This window comes from Natator depressus, chromosome 2, assembly GCF_965152275.1.
Source record: "Natator depressus isolate rNatDep1 chromosome 2, rNatDep2.hap1, whole genome shotgun sequence".
NCBI classification, from domain to species: Eukaryota; Metazoa; Chordata; order Testudines; family Cheloniidae; genus Natator; species Natator depressus.
The window spans coordinates 9,913,429-9,933,121 of NC_134235.1; the positions used below are offsets into that span (position 1 = coordinate 9,913,429).

General features: G+C 39.5%; 1 protein-coding gene across 13 annotated transcripts in view; it reads left to right on the forward strand.

Annotated features, from left to right (window-relative positions):
• Positions 1 to 19,693, forward strand: part of PTK2 (protein tyrosine kinase 2) — a 375,599-nt gene that overhangs the window by 286,704 nt on the left and 69,202 nt on the right. For 10 of the 13 annotated variants that reach the window (XM_074943797.1, XM_074943800.1, XM_074943801.1 and 7 more), the window contains 4 exons: positions 562 to 582; positions 1,678 to 1,775; positions 5,733 to 5,817; positions 17,769 to 17,869. In XM_074943797.1, coding sequence (XP_074799898.1) covers positions 562 to 582; positions 1,678 to 1,775; positions 5,733 to 5,817; positions 17,769 to 17,869 — 305 coding nt within the window. The remainder of the gene's footprint in view (positions 1 to 561; positions 583 to 1,677; positions 1,776 to 5,732; positions 5,818 to 17,768; positions 17,870 to 19,693) is intronic. The other 3 variants (XM_074943789.1, XM_074943793.1, XM_074943794.1) reach the window with 1 other exon arrangement.

A 19,693-nucleotide genomic window follows, 5' to 3' on the forward strand; every position in this document is an offset into this window, starting at 1 on the left:
GAATAGAGCATTGGTTTGTTGCTGAGGAATTTGTTTGGCAACAAGAAAACATACGTTTATTGAAAGTGAATAATACATTTTGAGTAGTGTACAGAAAATCACTGCATTAATCTACTTTAAAGTAATACCCAGGATCACAGAGAAATATGACAAATGGGATATTTTATTCATTGTAAAAATGGATATTGCATATGAATAATCATGCAGTCCTTACTTAGATGAGAACTTTAACCTGTGGGCTCCTGCAAGGTGCTAAGCACTTTGATCTGATGAAGCAAAACACTAAAACATGCCTTTAACCCTAGTCATGAGAGAAGTCCAATTCAAGTCATGTGCTTACATGCATCTTGCAAGTTTGAGCCCTGCTTCAATAAAGATTGCAGGATCAGGCCCATGATTTGTGTTAGTACAAACATAAAATCACTTGGGTAAGTTATCGTTTTGGCAAAGCTAACATTTTTCATCTTTTTAAATATTATGAAATATTTGTCCAAATGTCTCGTTAATTTTAAGAAGATATTTCTAAGTGAGTGTTTGATTTTTCTCTTAAATGCACTGCAGAAAGCTATGGAATAGATGAAGGTAACAGGAGCTCCTTTAACCATCTCTGTGTGCTTGCAATTTTGGAAATGTTGTGGAGTTTTTCAGTTTAAAGTTGTTTACTTTCATTTAATAAGCATTGTGTTAACTGGTTTAATTGTGTTTCTATAGTTAAACCAATTCTTTGGTTAGCTTTGGAATTTTAAAGAGGAAAATGCAATATTTTAAAAATAAATGAAAAAGGCATTTATTGCTTTAGTTTCCAGCTAGCTGATGTCATTTCTGTAGCGCTAATAATGCCATAAAATTATCAGGCATGAGGCCTATGCTGGATGAGAATCAATTTTTTTCCCCTGGAGATGATGACATCAGTAGAAATTCACACTATATGTGTTTCCACTGTTCCCAAAATAGTATTTTTTTCAGTGCTTGCCAGAAATTAAATTGCCAACTAAATAATTTACCTGGAACTGAATAAATCTGATTGCTGAACTAGTGAGCCATTTCTTGTCTTGGGTGTACCTAGTCTACTAAAGAACAAACCTAATAAAACTGTATAAATCACCGAACATTTTATGTCAATTTTGTACCAGTTATACACAGCTAGAAAAGTGTGATACAGTCAGAGTTTTATACTTTTTCATTTTACTTTTTACAGTCCTCTGCTTCCATTTTTTTTCCCCTGCAGCCACCTCTTTAAAAATACTTTTGGCTCATTTGATGGTTCAGAGATCTAAACTATCATATAGTGGAATCCTCTTAAACATATGGCTTTAGGTTGTAGTTAATTAATTCCATATTACCCTAGGCTATTTGTGTTCCTTTCCTTATTCCTTTAAAAGCCATAATTAAGAAGGATTTAATTATATTTATTGCATTGAAATTAATATTGCATAGTAATTAATTTAGTAAGTCAGATTTCACTGTCTTATTCAGGGCTTTCATTCAAACAATTGTTTAAGAGGATTCCACTGTGTATATAGTTTTTGTCTAGGTTGGCTTTCAGCAAATTTAAATCTTAGTTATTCATATGTTAGGCATTGGAGTAGGTTACTTTGAGTTTGGCGTCTTGTGCATTATTTCATTTGAATGCTTTTCATCGGTAGTTTGAGGTTTAAATCCATTGTATTATTACAGCCAGAGATTATGAGATTCAGAGAGAGAGAATTGAACTGGGACGCTGTATCGGAGAAGGACAGTTTGGAGATGTACATCAAGGAGTTTACATGAGTCCAGTAAGTATCTTTTTTAATATGAACATATATTTTCAGAAAATCTACTAGAAACCTGATGTGTCTTATCTCTGGTCCACCTGAGTGAACTAATGCTGATTGATAGTGGCTTGATGTAATAGTATTTATAAAATGTATAGCACTTATATAGTGCTTTAATATGTTAAAAAATTGCTGTAAAACATTAATCCCCATAGTGCCCCTGTGAAGTAGCTACTCTAGGTACTATTATTCCCATTTTACAGATGGGAATACTGAGGTAAAGTAGACTTGCCCAGGCCCACACACAAATCATCGATTGAGCCAGGATTAGAACTGATGATTTTTTACTCCACCTTGTGCTATTTCTTTTTCATCTGGATAATATCTCAGCATGCTAAGGTTATCTGTCTTGGGAACAGAACAATGTGACTTGCCCCACTTGCTGGGGGCCAGATTTTCAAAAGAGCTCATCATCTAGTCTGGCCATTTGTTCAGTGTCTTCATGGAAACTGAGCTCTCTTGAAGACTGAGTTTCAGTTGTGGGTGCTGAGCTCTCTTGAAATATCTGACTCTAGTCTGTGATATTACTCTTTTACTAGTGAAGATACTTAACTACGTAGTGAGATTTTCTGGTGATAATGTTAGATGGTCTCGCACCCAAGTTTTAACTGTCTAATTGCCTATGTGAAACAAGCTGGTGGTCTGCCTCAATCTTGGTAAACAAGTATCCACTATATGCAGCCACTCTCATAGCTGGTTTTAATTGCCCCTGTCCCCCCAACCCCTTTCCCAAACTCAGCAAAGAGGCTAAAGATTTAGGCCCCAATCCTGGAATTTACAATGCATCGGCAGATTGTTGTGCCCACATGGAGCTCCATTGAAGTCAGTGGGGCTCTGCATTGGCAAAGCTGTTGGCCTACACATTGTAAATTGCAGGCTTTGATCAGCACTAAACATACACTTGCACAAACGAATGCCTTAATCAAATTATTACTTGTCACTTTCTTTTCAGAAGATACATAGTAATTTTGTCCCAGATCCAGCAATGCACTTTTAAGCATATGAGTAGTCCAGTTGATGTCAGTGAGACTAATGTACTTAAAGTTAAGCATGTGCTTAAGTGTTTTGCTAGTTTAGGGTCATCAAGACTAAAAGGACGCATTTTTGAGGATCTGAAAATAAGTGAAAAATTAATTTAATGGAAGTAAGTGAGAGAGATTTCTAAAAAGTCTTTTTTTCTGATTGATAACAAAATTTATAGAAAAGCTCCTGTAACTGATTAAAATGTCTTATGATCTGATTCTGCACCCATTTAAGTCAGTGAAAGTTTTGTTTTCTACAAATTCGATGAAAGATTAGTCTGAAAAATTACTGTTGAAAGTGATATTGTTAAAGTGCTGTATCTTGGAATCTAAAAAACAAGCTGATTTATTCCCAGTAGTTACTAAATTGCACTCAAAGAATCTTTAACTCTGTTAATTGTGCACAAGTCATAAAAGAATCCAGCCCACCATTCACTCTTACAGAATGTCACTTTTACATTAAACATTCATAAGATAGGTAACAGTTGGTAATCACTAGCAGCCTTTGATGCTAAAGGCTGAATGGAAAATACATGTATAGGACCTTACATCTTAGGGGTAGGAATTGAGGCCAATCAGAACAAACTTTAAGGACTTAGATCATAGAATCATAGGGTTGGAAGGGACCTCAGGAGGTCATCTAGTCCAACCCCCTGCTCAAAGCAGGACCAATCCCCAATTTTTGCCCCAGATCCCTAAATTGCCCCCTCAAGGATTGAACTCTCAACCCTGGGTTTAGCAGGCCACTGCTCAAACCACTGAGCTATCCCTATCATATCATATATATAAAAAGCTATTTGTTTTTCATTACTCAGGATCATTATCCTTGTATTATAATGGCAGATTTAGCACAGTCATCCATATCCTTAATATTATCTCTCCCTCCACCCCACCCAAAATCTTTTCCTAACCAATTTAATTTTTTTCTCTGAATTTACCTCATCCTATGACTGTCCCTTCTACATTTATCTTGCACATTGCCAGGAAATTCTTGCTAGTTACAAAGACTTAAACTATTTCACTCCACAATAAAACTGATTACTATAAAATGTACAACAGTAGAAATCTCCAAAATACCCTCTGTAGAAACCATACTGCATACTTACATCAGAATAGAATAAAATCATCTAGATTTACAATTATATCCTAAAATATTATAGGTTACTTAGATAAGGCCTTCAGTTATTCAGAGTACTGTTTCAGTGTGAGAAAAATAGATCCACAAAATCAACTTTAAAATGACATGGGGTATTTTTGTGTTTAAAATGTATTTGTTTCTCTCTCAGGGTCCTTCTTAGAATTGTAATATAGTTTCATCAGTGGGATTGAAAGGGAGCAAGATTAAGAAACAGATGCTGTGAGTGACCCAGAAAATAGATAATAAAATTGTTTAAACCCAAGAAGTATAATCTTCCTTTATCCCAGTAACATTTGTATGTAAAAATAGAAATAATAACAGGAACAGAATGAACACAAGCCAGGATTAATTATCCTGTGAGGTGCCCAGCGTCCTCAACTCAATTTAGCTCAGAGAGAGGTAAGGAGCTCAACTCCATAAGCAAGAAGATGATGTTCCCTGGCTATCTAAGTAGCATTTTTGAGCAGAAAAGAATTTTTAATCTCATCTCTGCAAATAGTGCATAGTTCTGTCATTTAGGCCTTGGTCATTGCACATTTAATACAGATAGTAAAGTTAAAGCATGTCAGTTGTCAGTGAACTCAATGGGACAACTCATGTGAGTTGCATGTTCGCAGGACCGGGGTTTTTGTATTGGGACATGCAAAATTAATTGTATTGGCTCAGATATCATCATCAAGATATGCTTCCATTGGAGCAGTTGTTATGGTGACTTGAAAGAGCTGTTGTTTTGAGAATGCTGCAAAACCACAAGTAAATGAATGTTACTATCTTGTTTTGAAGATTACCTATTCAGTTAATTTGGATTTAAATGAATATTTCAAAATAACATTTTTCAGTAGAAATGAAGCTTGAACATCCTAAAGCTTTTTACAAAAGAAAAACTGATGCTGTTTCTGTGTGCTGTCTGCAACCTGTAAAAAAAGTATTTATAAAACATACCATAGAAAAAGAAAATTAAAGATGATGTCTTAGCCCAGGAGGCCTCCTTGAGGCTGTATCAACAATATTCTCATTTTTCTACACCCAGAGGAGAAACGATTGGCTGCTATATTTTGTTTATTTCTGATTTTGAATATAGATGAAGTACAAAAAAAATCTTTAAAATCCCTGTTTTAACTGGTGGGCAGGCTATTTCATAAAATATTTACTGAACATTCTTTCTTAGCTTATGAGTTAAATAGAAACATTTAATTACTGTGCATCCTATTAATGATGTGGTTATTACTAAAGGCTTGAGTCAGTCAAAATTACATTCAGCTTCCCCAGTGCAAAAGCCTACAAAAGAGTGTGAAACCCTGAGAAAAATCCTTTGTGTGGCTTTTCATAGGTTTCTTTGTTGCACAAGCCAAATACATTTTTAAAGCTGGAAGCAATTTGTTTCCTCTGCATCACTTAACATTGTGTCCATAGTGTGCCACCTTTTCAGCAATGTTAGAAAATGCATTCCAAGGTTCAGATTAGCTGGTCATCTGTTTTTATAATTATCTATTATTGTAAATTAGAGTAATACTTTCAGACTGATCAAGTTTAACTTGATGTTCTAGATGTAAACGTAATGTAAAATATGTTGGTTATAAATATTTGATCTTCTATATTTTTATTAATTCATGAACACTTTCATGTTCCCAGTGGTTTTTTAACTAAATATTGCGCTTAGCTAAGCGTCTGTTACTGTCTCTTAAAACACATACTGTAGTTTAAGAAGTGTATTTGTGATTGGTTTCATTTTTATTATTTGAGATTTCACTCTTGCAGGAAAATCCAGCTATGGCTGTTGCAATCAAAACATGTAAAAACTGCACTTCAGACAGCGTGAGAGAGAAATTCTTACAAGAAGCCTGTAAGTTACAAAACATTTCCTTTGGTCTAACTTTTGGAAACAGTCCTTTAAAACACTTTATTTCTTTGCAGGTTTCTCTTTCTTGAGGTCCGTTTAGCTTTTTGTGCCACATACTATTGATATATTTTTAAACATTTTATTAATACACATGAGCTTGGTCCTGTCCTTTGATATGTGGCATACAGCTCTGCTTAAATCTTAAAAATCAGCCATTTTGCTTATCTGATTTTCCAAATTAAATGGTGCTGCGTGACACATTTAAGACTTCAGGAAAGAGACCTTGTTGGAAAGTTAAGTGAGACTTAATACCCCATATCCTCCTTTCCCCATTAGATATTACAAACCCTAACCTATTGCAGTGCGTCATAACAAACTCCAGAGGGACAGTTCTTCCTGTTTGATAGTAAGATTGCAAAGACTTTATGCCATGAGAAGGGATTTGTTAATTGTTTGGGAGACCGTAGGGGCCTACATTTTGAATATTTGGAGCATGAATTTCATCATAACCTGAACTCACCATGTTAACAAAATCAGCATTTATGCATACAGAGGAAGGCTTTGCAGAACTTTGTGAGTGTGTTAGAAAATGTATCCATAAAAGTTCAACTGAATATTCATAATTGGGTGGGATGGGGCTGGTGGGGTTAACCTCCAAAAAGAATTCCTAAGAGATTTTCTTTCCTTAACATCCTGTTTTGTAAAATAAATTGATATTACAGGACATAGAACTGTCTTATTTCACGTTCTTCTTGTTCATTGTTACTGTACGCCTGTGAGATCATGTAAAATCACTGTATTGCATCAATATATTGATTGTTTAAGGCCAAAGGTAAGAAGACATTCCTATTCCATGTCTGTCACCTTTTTAAAATTCTCTGTACAAAATTGCTATGTTCAATGCTAAAGATTTATTCCTTTTTGAGTTCAAGGTTTTTTAATTAAAAACATGGTATGTATCTAGCTGTGTGCTCCTTTTTAGTCACCTGTAGGAAACTCAGGTATTGTTCACAGTACTTACTAAGCAAACAAAGAGAAGGTTGTTGAAACATGGTAGGTTGATGCTTCCTAACAATACAGAAAAGAGTGATTTACGTATGAGAGAGCTTCTGTTTGCATCTTGAACATGGCAAATCAGAAAAGGCCAAATAGTAAACAGATGAGCATTGGTTTTTTAGTAGAAACCTAGAAAAGATTCTTTCCTGAAAGAAGGAGATCATCAGCCTGTGTTAGGTCATTTTGTCCATCCCCAGGCCCATGCAGCATGGCTCCCACAGTACATGCTTGACACAGTCTAGTTCTAAGTGATTTGCTTGCCATCACTTTCCCTAGTTGACTATTTCACAGTGACCCCATCCTTCTTTCATTTTCTATTCTTATGTTCTAACTTTCCTTGCCCTGTCCCTTCTTCTCAGCCTCTCACTCTCATCAGGTTAAGAACATAACATAAGAATGGCCATACTAGGTCACACCAAAGGTCCATCTATCCCAGTATCCTGTCTTCCGACAGTGGCCAATGCCAGGTGCCCAAGGGAATGAACAGAACAGGTAATCATCAAGTGATCCATCCCCTGTAGCCCATTCCCAGCTTCTGGCAAACAGAGGCTAGAGACACCATCCCTCCCCATCCTGGCTAATAGTTACTTCCTTTCCCATGACAAGAATCCTTTGGGTCTCCCCTATCATTTAAAAAGAAAGAAAGAAAGCAAGAAAGAAAGAAAGAAAGAAAGAAAGAAAAACACCCTTGGCACCATCTCCTGCTCAAACTATCTCCCAATCTCCTTTCTTTCTCCGCCTTGTCCCCAGATTCATTAAACGTGCTGTCTACAATAGACCTTTGGAGTTCCTTTCCTTCAATTCTCTTCTTGACGTTTTTCAATCTGGCTTCCATCTTCTGTACCCCACTAAACTGTTTTTCCTAAAGTCTCTAACAATTTCTTGTTGGTCATATATTGGACCTGTACTCTATCCTTATCCTCTGTGATCTTTCAGAAGCTTTTTTGTATTGTTGTCGTTTCCTACATCTTGATATTTTGTCCTCCGTTGGCTTCTGTAGTTCTGTCCTCTCATGATTCTCTTTTGAGCTCTCTGAACCATCTTTTAGTGTCTTGTTTGGTGAGTTATCCTCCTTCCCTCTCCCCTTTTCTGTGTGTGTCTTTCAAGGCTCCATTCTTTGCCTCTGTTCTTCTCCCTGTACAGTGGCTTTGACTACTGTTTTTGTGCTGATGACTCATAATTCTACCTTTCTACTGATGAGCTAGCTTACTCCTTCCTTTCAATCTAGTATTTCATCCTGTCTTTCTGACTTTTCATTGTGGATGTCCAGTCATCTTAAACGCAACATTTCCAAAACTGAGCTCTTGATTTTTTTCCCCTCAAGCCTTTTCTTCTTCCCTTTTCTCCCTCACCATTGATTATATCTTCCCAATCATACAATACCAACCATAATTTGGATGTCATCTTTGACCCTGTCATCTGTTTGGACCCACGTATTCAGACCCTTTCAACATCTTTCCACTTTTTCCTACACAACAGCTCTAAAATCCAGTCTTTTTCCTTTCTGTCCAGACAGTCAAAATTCTCATCAAAGCCCTCATCGTTTCATGTCTTGGCTACTGTAATGTCCTCCTTTCTGACCTTGACTTCTGCAACCTTGGCCCTGAAACGTCTATTCAGATTACTGCTGCCAAGATAATCTTCTTGGCTTACTGCTCTGACCACATCAGCTCCCGCTTGAATCCCTTCACCAGCTCCCCCTTCACCTCCACATAAATACAAGCTTCTTGTCTTTACTTTTAAGGCCCTTCACAGTGTAGGCACTCCCTACCTGGCTTATCTGTTAACCCATTGCAAAGTTGACCTGCACTGTCTCTCTGCCAGCATTCCCAGCCTTAAACATACTACCCCATCTGCATAGGAAAATGTTCTCGGTAAATATCCACACAGACTCTTCCTTATCCTTCCTCCGATCCCTTCTTAAGACTCTCTTCTTCTGTGAGGTGATGCATATAAACCCAGTTTGTTGATCATGGATGGCCTGGTGACAAGCTATTGTTGTTCCTCTTCCCCTTCCTTTCTTTTTCTGTTTCCTTATTTCCTATCTCTACTCTGCCCCAGTTTAAAAAAAAACAAACTTACAATCGCCATGTAACTAACAAAGCTGGGCCAATTCCTCACCATACTAATTTGTTTGTGGGTATGCTTGTATCCCCATTCATTCCCTTTCACTTGTGTGTGTCTTCAGATTGTTAGCTCTCTGGGGTAGGGATTGACTCCTTTCCATATTACTACAGTGTCCAGCACAGTGGATCCCAACCTCGACTGGACCCACTGGACGCTACCATAATTTTAATACTTACAGTAATAATAATTTACAAGTGACAGAGCTGACTCTGGCTTATGTTGCTTCAAATGTTTCTGATTTCGATTCATAACCTGTGGGGTTTGGGTTTTGTTTTTTTGAGGGGAGAGGGAGGCTTGTTTGGGTTTTTTATGCTGATACAAAAGTGATAGTGCAGGTCCTTTAACATGAAAAATGACCCAATGAAAAATTATTGGAAGTGAGAAAATGTTTTTTAAGATCTACATCTCTATCTTCAGTAGCTTTTTTGTTGATGTCTTAAACTCATCTCTTTATTTCACAAAGCTGCATGTTAACATTAACACCTCTGTATATAATTAAATTGCATATTGCCACTTCAGCTGCCAGTTTTTCAGAGGGCTTTTTCCATCTTCCACTTGCTATAATGAATAGCTTCTTCCTCCAAAATATTCATTCTTTTCAGATGCTAGTGATGAGGGAATCTTGTCTTTAGAAAATCATCCCCAGGACAGAAAATTGGATAAAAAATATACTAATGTGAGAACTAGGTAGTACACTGATACAGTAACTTTGCTTCTCTGGAACTGGGAGATTCAAGCAAGCAAAATCAATTTGATTTAATTCATAGAGTACATTTGTCACCAGAAAAAAAGTCTGTAGTATTGAAAACTGCCAAGACCCTATCAGACAAAATAATGAATTATTATTTTTAGCAGTAACTTCATTTTAAGGAAACCTCTCTGGTGAATTTAAGCTGCTTTCCTGCTTCATAATCAAATCAGTACAATGTATTCCACATTAATAAATCTGATTTTTTTTTAAAAACTGCTTTGGGTGTGATTATCACAAGAGCACTCAGAAGCTTTCAAGATCATGGTGTAATCTGTTCCCAAAGAAATCAATTGTATTTACAAAAAGTTAAGACTGGAAGTGAATTTCAGAGGAGTCCAAGTAGCTTTGCCCCCTCCTCTGAACCTTCAAAAGAGACACTTAGTTTGCAAAAATTGTCTGTTTCAAAAAAGCCTGGAAGTGAATGGTTAAGGGAAGGGATCCAGCCACAAATGCAATGTATTCCGTTATCCATTATCACCCAACTCGACTTACCCCACTAAACCTACCTCTACTTACACCTTTGTTTTGTTCTGTGAGAGAAGTATGCTGCTGTATGTATACTGTTAATTTCCTATATTGTTTAATAAATGTATTTTAAAAGCTTCAAAGGGAATATAATCACAGGGCACCTCGTTATATCTAAGTTCTATAAGTTTTGTCATAGAGGGGTGCAATATTGAATTATTAACTAGACTATACTTATTAATATAATAGGGATGATTATTTTAAAATGTGTTGATTATGTGACAGCTGTGTGGAGGCTGAGAGGACACCCCTGGACTAACCAGACTATGGTACAAAAATCCTTAATTTTTGCAGCATTAATGTGCTGTTTAGCAGCCAAAAGTATAGAAGGTTTTTTTTATTTTTGGCACATATTATGTAAACTAAAGTAGACCATTTAATTTGAGGGAAGAATATACATTTCTGTTGAGCCACCACAACAGTGTGAGCTGCAAAGATAAAGGAAATATAATTTTAAGATATATTTTAGGAAACTTGCTGTGTGTCATGAGATCAAACCTAATCAAAAGGCTGATGTTTTTTCTTCAGCTAGCAAATATTATCTCCCCCATAGCATTAGTAACTAAGGTGTATAACTATGACATGAAAGGTGTCGTTATTGCACTGCTGGGAGTAAAAATAAGTTAATTATGCCCATAGCAAATAAAATCTGATGTAAACCAAATCATTACATGAGATTTTCTATGGGTATCATAGCACTGAAATGCATTTTTATGTGGTTATTGAATTACACATTTTACTTTTCCCTTTACCTTCTAACAAATAAGAAATGTGCAATTGAACTATTCCTAAATTATGTTCTTCAACGAGTAATGTCCCTGTCGGTGCTTCATGTTAGATGCACATGCACCCCTACGCTTTTGATCAGAGATTTTTGATAGCAGTGCCTGTTCTGCCCATGCATGCACCCTACACATCCTTGTGCCCTATAGCAAGGCTATATAGGGCTCCATGGGCAAACCACCGTCACATCATTCTCAACCACCTTTGGCAGAGATGAAGTCTAGCATGTGCCTGTTTGCTGTGTACCTGTTTCCCCATTTTATTAGTGTTTAACTGTATAGTTAGTTCTTATTAGTCGTAGGTTTAGTATTTCGTAGTTGGAACCTTTGTTCCCCTTTTATTGAAAGAAATACATTTTTTGTTTTTCTGTTTCCCCTATTGAGGGGCTTGAACAACTTTTCTTCTGTTGGGGATGCCAGGCTCCTTGAGATTTAAAAGGTACCTTTCTTGTCAAGAATCAGTCTCTGTTAGTGATGGACAGTCCCACAGCATTCATTGCTTGGGAGACTCACATTCCCTGCAAGTGTAAAATCTGCTCTTCTTTTAAATGGATATCCACTTAAAAATAAGGAAATTAAGTATAGACTATTAAGGATGAAAGAAGCCTAAAGACTGGCTTCGGATCTGGGTACAGGGAACCCCCCTGTACAGAGACCCTCCACATCTGCCAGTGCCCCATTGTCTTCGAGATCAAGGCCACCGAGAGCGTCCAAGAGGAAGACAGCACCGAAATCCTGGTCTCAAGCGCTCTCCTGTAGGAATTCCAATACCCAAAAGACGTGAACATAAGAACGGCCATACAGTGTCAGAATAAAGGTCCATCTAGCCCAGTATCTTGTCTTCTGAGAGTGGCCAATGCCAGGTGCCCAAGAGGGAATGAACAGAACAGGTAATCATCAAGTGATCCATCCTCTGTCACCCATTCCCAGCTTCTGGCAAACAGGCTAGGAACACCATCCCTGCCCATCCTGGCTAATAGCCATTGATGGGCCTATCCTCCATGAACCAAATGAGCCTGAGTCTCTGCTCCTTGCAACTCCTGGATGCCTATTGGTACTGAGATCAGCTTGGTCACTGACTGCTTATGTTTCTGGGAGACCTACCTCTTCTCCACCTTCAACTATCCATGAGGATGGGTTGTCACCTCAGATACAACATGTGGAAGAGCATTCTGACTCAGACTCTGAACTTTGTGTTCAAGGATCTCCAATTTATTCCAGGAGGCGTTATTCCCTGTTGCAGATGCAAGGCATCAGACCTCTACATTCCAACAATTGGGATGACCAGCACTGGATTCCTTCCCCATGTCTTATCTCCTTCACCGGCCTTACTAGGATCCATGGGCAATGTATTGCCAGCAATTTCAAGGGACCTCAACTCAGTCTCACTGAAAACATAGAAGACCTTGTTCCTCGTTACTATCCATCCCTCTTCCCCATTCTGAGCCTGACAAGACCTTTGAGGAGCAAGAGGACAAGAGCGGACAAAAAGATTACCCCCCTCACAAACATCTCTTTGTCATCACTGGATGAGGCAGTCATGCCACCGCTGCCATCGTTAGCTGACGACTTTTGGCAATTCCAGGACCTGATGAAGTGGATTGCTGACAACCTGCAAGTATCCCTGGAAGGAGTCCAGAATTCCCATCACAAGTTCCTGGACATCTTACACACCTCTGCCTCAGCACGGGTGGCACTGCCAATTAATGAAGCCCTGCTGAGCCTGCCAGTTTCATCTAGCAAACTCCAGTAATGGCCCAGCCCTACATGCAAGTTGGCTGACTCACACGCACACACACGCGCACCCCGGGGTTCTGAATTTTTATTTTCCCATCCAGCACCAAACGCTCTGGTTGTGGATGCAGTCACATCCACTATGAAAGGGGCAAGCAGCATATCCAAAAAAATCACCCCTTATAACAAGGACCAGGAATATCTGGACCTGTTTGTTCGTAGAACTATTCAACAGCAACTTCAGTTCAGGACAGCTAACCACCCAGGTTCTGATGCAAAATTGGACTACCTGAACTATGAGAAGTTTAATGCTTTTATTGACCATTCACCACAGGAACATCGAGAACAGTTCAGTGCTACAATAAAGGAGAGTCAGCTTTTAGCAAAAGCTTTGCTGCAGGCTTCACTCAGTGCAGGGGACACTGCAGCCAGGTCTATTTCCACTGGGGTAGTGAAGAGGCAAACTTCCCGGCTTCAGTTATCTTGGTTTCCGTGGGAGGTACAATCAACTATGGAAGATCTACCTTTCTATGGCCAGAAGCTTTCCACAGATTCCATGGATGACTCGCTTCATACCCTAAAGGACTGTAGGGCAACAGTTAGGTCTTTAGGGCTATACATGCCTGTAAACAAAGAAAAATTAGCAGGCCTCAATTGGCACAAAGATCCCACCCTACTCTATTTTCTGTCTTCCATAGGCAACCAGAACCAGCAGCTAAGAGGTCGAGGATGAATTGCTGCGTGGAAGTAGGCATCTCTGAAGTTGAGGGTTACAAACCAGTCCCCTAATTCTAGGGACAGAATTATAACTGCTAAGGATGCTATCCTGAATTTCAGATGTCTAACATGCTTGTTCAATTGTCTGAGTATATACCTTTCCCCGCAGAAGCAAGGGTGGGAAGCTGGCTTTGACTTGTAAATATATAAATAGCACTACAGGCAATGGCTTGCTGGAACAGTATAATAAAGCATAGTGGTCATGAAGGTGGCCGGGAGTGAGTGTGGTCTGTACTTGAAGTTAGAAAAGACTCTTCGAGAACCACCCTGACAGAACATTCTGGATTTGATAACGGGCAGAGCTTATCTCCCTCATGAAGAACCTTCTCCAAAGAGTGCAGCTCATCCCTCAAGATCCATCAAAGACATGCTTGCAATTGCTGGGACATATGGCAGATTGTGATTTTATGATGCAAAATGCCATGTTGGGTGTCTCCAGGGATGGCTCAGGACTATTTTTGTACCCAGAAAACCCATTCACAGCAAGCAGGTATTGGTACAGGTCCTACAGTCACTCACCTGGTGGATGAATCTATCCAAAGTTTGTTCAGAAATCCTGTTCAACCAGAATCCCCCTACAATTGTATTAACGTCGGATGCTTCTCTTTTGGGATGAGGAGCACATTTTGGTCCTCAGACAATCCAAGGCAGATGGTCACAACAGGAACAGCACTTACACATCAATCTATTGAAGTTAAGGGCAGTCAGAAATGCTTGCCTCCACTTTCTTCCCCAGCTCAAAAACAAGTCCACCAAGATCATGACAGGCAACACAGTGTGCATGTATTATATTGATTGTCAGGACGGAGCATGTTCCTCCTCACTCTGCACCGAAGCAGTAAACCTTTGAAACTGGTGCATAGCCAGTTGGATAGTCATCTCAGATTCTTATCTCCCAGATTTACAAAACCCCATGGTGGATGACCTGAGCAGACGTTTCTCCCTAAATTACGAATGGGAGTTGGACTCTTAGGTCCTCAAAAAAAATATCTGTAGCTTGGTGATTTCCAGAGATCAACCTTTTTGCCAGAGCAGCCAACACAAAGTGAAGGAAATTCTGTTCCAGAGTCGGGGCTCGATCCCCAATCTCTAGGAGATGTTTTCCTCATTACATGGACAAAGGGTCTTTTCTGTGCATATCCTCAACTCCATTGCTCTTGAAGGTCCTTATCAAGATCAGACTGCACCAAGCCAAAGTCACTGTCATTGCACCAACTTGGCCAAGACAAGTTTGGCTTCCTTACCTGATCAAACTCGCCTCTTGCCCTCTGTGTCCCCTCTAATTTTTTCCATCCATGTGCAGAATGAATTTTATTATGTGCACCATATCTAGGTAATGTGTGGATGTGCGCCAATAGTAGAAACAAAAAACCTATATATATATATTTTTAAAACTTGTCATAGGGATAATTACTCTAGCCAGGACAGGTTAGGCATTTTAGAACTCACTACTCAAAGAATTAAATTTAAGCGTAAGAGAAAAATAAAAATTATGAAATGAATAGACCAGTCAAAACACTAAAACACACTTTGAAAGAAGTATCAGGTAACAACAACAATAATAATACAAGTATGTGTTGGGAGGTGAGTGTGAAAAACTGTGTGTGTGTGAGTGACAGAGAGAGACATGCACTGCCCCTTTAAGTACGCTGCCCTTTTAAGTAGATTGGCACTTAGCAGTCTGAAGCCTGCTTGTTCAGACACAGCAACAGCTGCCAGCAAGCTCCCTCCGTCCTGAGCCCTGTCGTGTGTCCCCCCTGGTCTGCGAAGATGGGGTACAGAGGAGGGAGGATGGGGATACCCTGACATTAGCGCCCCCTCCCCCTGCACTGCTGCTGCGCTCTGCACAGCAAGCAGGAGGCTCCCAGGAGCAGCTGGCCAGGGGCTCCAAGGCAAAGGGCAGGAGCAGCGCGGCAGTGGAGGGAGGGACACCTGAAGTGCCTGGCACTTGATAGCCTGCTGGGCGGCCACCCAGCTGCGCAGCTTAGAAGGAATTTAACTTGTCCTCCATTGTGGCTCCTAATCAAACCTTGACTGTTGTCTCATGATGTGGGTCAGACCCTTCATGACAATTTGAACGTTCTGCAACTACAAGCTTGGTTCCTCAGTGGTTCTCAGGACTAGAGACCACATGTTCATTGGAAGTACAAAAGATACCCTATTAAATAACAAAAAGGAATCTACTATAGCCTTTGGTTTAACTGGCATCATCTTTCTCCTATCCAGTCTTATCTTTTCTTGATCTTGGATTACCTGTTGGAATTGAAAAATTCAGGCCTTTCTGTAAGTTCCATCAAGGTTCATTAAGCAGCAATAACAGCTTTCCATGTGCCAGGAGAAGTTTTCTGAGTATTTGCTTATCTGAGTACATTGAGATTCCTACATCTTTTCCTGCAGAGTAAAACCTCTACACTGTTTTGGGATCTCAACCTGATTCTTAACCATCTTATGAGACAGCCCTTTGAACCATTAGCTATGTGCTCTTTGCTACAAGTGTCTATGAAGACAGCCACCTTGGTGCCCATCACTTCTGCTTGAAGGTTTGGGAAAATGGGAACTCTAATGGCAGATCCTCCCTTTACCTTCTCCTTGGACAACAAAGTATCTTTAAGACCTCATTCGAAGTTCTTATCTGAGGTGTCCTTTGAATTTCATATCAAGCAAACTATTCACCTTCCTTCCCCCACCCGCTACCCTAAGCCTCATCAGTCTACATAGGAGTCTAATTTTTATACACTAGATGTTAAGAGGAAATTAGCATTTTACTTGGACAGGATCAGGCCATTCCGGAAGAACCCTAGACCAGTGGTTCTCAACCAGCGGTCCAGGGCCCCCTACGGGGCCATGAGCAAGTTTCAAGGGGTCCACTGAGCAGGAGCAGTTTTAGACTTGCTGGGGCCCAGGGCAGAAAGCCTAAGCCCTGCCATGCAGGACTGAATCCCGGGGCAAAAGCAGAAGCCTGAGCAACTTAGCTTCATGGGGGCCCCTGTGGCTTGGGGCCCCAGGCAACTGCCCTGATTGCTACCCCTTAATGCCGGCCCTGGCTTTTATATATAGAAAACAGTTGTTGTGGCACAGGTGGGCCATGGAGTTTTTATAGCATGTTGGGAGGGGTGGGCTCAGAAGGAAAAAGGTTGAGAACCCCCTCCCTAGACTTTGTTTCTACTGCAGATCTAAGGGAGCCCTATCTCCACCTGGAGACTTTTTAAATGGATTTCTGGATGTATTATTGCCTATTATGATTTTGCTGAGGTTACACCTCCCCTAAGAGTGACTGCATGCTCTACTAGATCACACTCTACATCCGTAGCTCTACTCAATACATTCTGGTTGCTGAAATCTGCAGGGCTGCAACATGGTCCTCGGTGCACACATTTTCTGACCACTTCATCCTAATTGACTCTGCAAAATCAGATGGGGCAGTAGGCACATTCAGTAATGGACTCTGTTCTGAAACTCCCATCTCCTTAACGGGCTACTGCTACGGAGTCACCTAAATTGGAGCACCCCCAGGGACACTACTTGAAGAAGAAGATGGAGAGATTACTCACCTTTGCGGTCACTGGAGTTCTTCAAGATATGGTCCCTGTGGGTGCTCCGCTACCCACCCTTCTCACCTCTGCTTCAGAGCTGCCTCTGTGGGCTTTGCCGTACAGAAGGAACTGAGAACGATTTGTGTGCACACCCCAATATAGCCTAGGTATAGGGCACAAGGATGTGTAGGGTTCATGCCTGGGCAGAAAGGGCACTGCTACCAAAAATCTCTGATCAGAGGTGCAGGGGCACATACACACCTGAAGTGGAGCACCCACAGGGAGACACATCCGGAAAAACTCCAGTTGCTGCAGAAGGTGAGTAACCTATCATCATACGCCATTTAAAAATAACGAATACTCTGTGGTTGGTCAAGATATACATTATACCTTGTAGTTATTTACATCAATGTAAAGAGATTATTCTGATCAGATAGCGTTTTAGACTCACTCTGCATAGGTGCAAAAGAGTAGACAATATTCAAGGCAGTGGAGAATCACGCCCAAAACAATCTGGTTATATGTCCTTACATGACAGTTGGTTCAGACCTACAGTAAAAGCCAGTTAAATGAATCCTCTTTTATTACAAAAACATTTTTCATTTAACAGCTATTGCTTTAACAGGCAGATTTTGTATTTAATGAGTAAACCTGCTTCCTCCTTTCTAGTAACAATGCGTCAGTTTGATCACCCCCACATTGTGAAGTTGATTGGAGTTATTACGGAAAACCCAGTCTGGATAATCATGGAGCTCTGTACACTAGGGGAGGTATGATAAATTCCCAAGTATCTTCTTTCTTCTTCCCTCTTATCTCACAGACACTTTCATATGGGATTGGGGAACTGCTTATTCAGTCTAATGGATTGGGTTCTAAATATTACACTCTAAGGCAAATTCATCAAACAAGTGAAGTCCGGGATCAAATCCAGCCATGGTGGAATTGGGCATAACTCCACTGAAGTCAAGGGAATTAGCCTGTTTACATCAGGGTTGATTTAGGCCATGGTTCTCAGAGATGCTTTGAATTGCTTCTATAATGTGAGAACTAATGTCTGTGTCAAGTAAGAGGTGCACATGGTGATATACAATAGAAAGAATGTTACTGTGAATTATTTAAAATGTATGTGCTTCAGACCGTGACATCTGGACACAAATGGTTCAGTTTAAAATATTGCGTAGAAGAGGTTTCACAGCTCCACTTCCTTAAATGATTATGGAGTATAGTTTAAAAAATAAGATTAAGAATATCCACTTTTTTGTCGTCTTTGTTGAGAGATACAGGAAAGCATATTATGCCCTTTTTGCTTTTTATTCCAAGAAAACTGAGTTCATTTGACTTGTCATGCAGTTACAGCACTAATAGTCATTGCTAAAGGCACCTGCCTTTCAACTGATTTATTAATATTTAGCACTGCCTAGGTAGGACCCTCATTGGTAGCAGCCTCCTACAATAACACTTATATGCACAGTTAATGTCATCGCAGTAATCGTAGTTTTGAATTTGTGATTATATTAGAATTTATTTAGTAAGGTTCTGTAAAGCCTTAATATGTTAGTGTGTCTGGAGGGTGACATTTTAAATAAGCTTTATAAACAACATTTGCAAAAATATGTATACCATGCTGTTTGACACTAAATGCTGGAGTAGCTTGCATTATGTGACAGGTTTCAGAGTAGCAGCCGTGTTAGTCTGTATTCGCAAAAAGAAAAGGAGTACTAGTGGCACCTTTAGAGACTAACCAATTTATTTGAGCATAAGCTCAAATCCGATGAAGTGAGCTGTAGCTCACGAAAGCTTAAGCTCAAATAAATTGGTTAGTCTCTAAGGTGCCACTAGTGCTCCTTTTCTTTTTGCATTATGTGAGTGTCTCATGAGGAAAACCATAGCAGAAAGATATCACAGTGGAATCATCCACATTTCTTAGCTAATCCTGAATGGCCTTTGTTGAGGTTTGCTTGGTGCTATTGTAAATGAGGCCATTGAGCAGGTTCAGACCTATGCAGCATTTTCATTAATACAGCACAACTATAGGTGATCTCTGCTACTTCATGAAGTTTCACCTACTGTAAGCAGTTTCTATCTGCAATTGTTTCGCCTCTGGTAATGCAGTTGATAGCATCTTCAGGAGTAGGGATCTTTTCACAGTACATTGTCGATGCACCTACATTTCTTTTTCTGAGTGTCCCTTTGTTTTTAATTCTAACTAATTTTCTCTGAATCAGACATTTCTGAAAGACTTCAGAGGTGAAGTAATTACATGGTTTATAATACAATATGAAAATACCTGAATAAAATAGATTAAACTATAGTTTGTTAGATTTGTCCAAAATGGGTATCGCAATTTATTTCCATTCCTTTATTCAGAGATACCACTTCTTCCCTTTAGTTCCCAAATCCTCCTTCTCAGCATACAACTTTCTTCTCAATCTTTATTTTAATCCTCTAAACAAAAGCCAGTGCTGCACTGTTGTGTTATAATTGCCTTTTACTAGACTTATTTTTCTAGACAATTTATGTCATGTTTTAGTTCCTCTGAGCTAAATCCAGGCCTCTAGTAAAATCTGTGCAATTATAGGCATAAAGTAATGCTG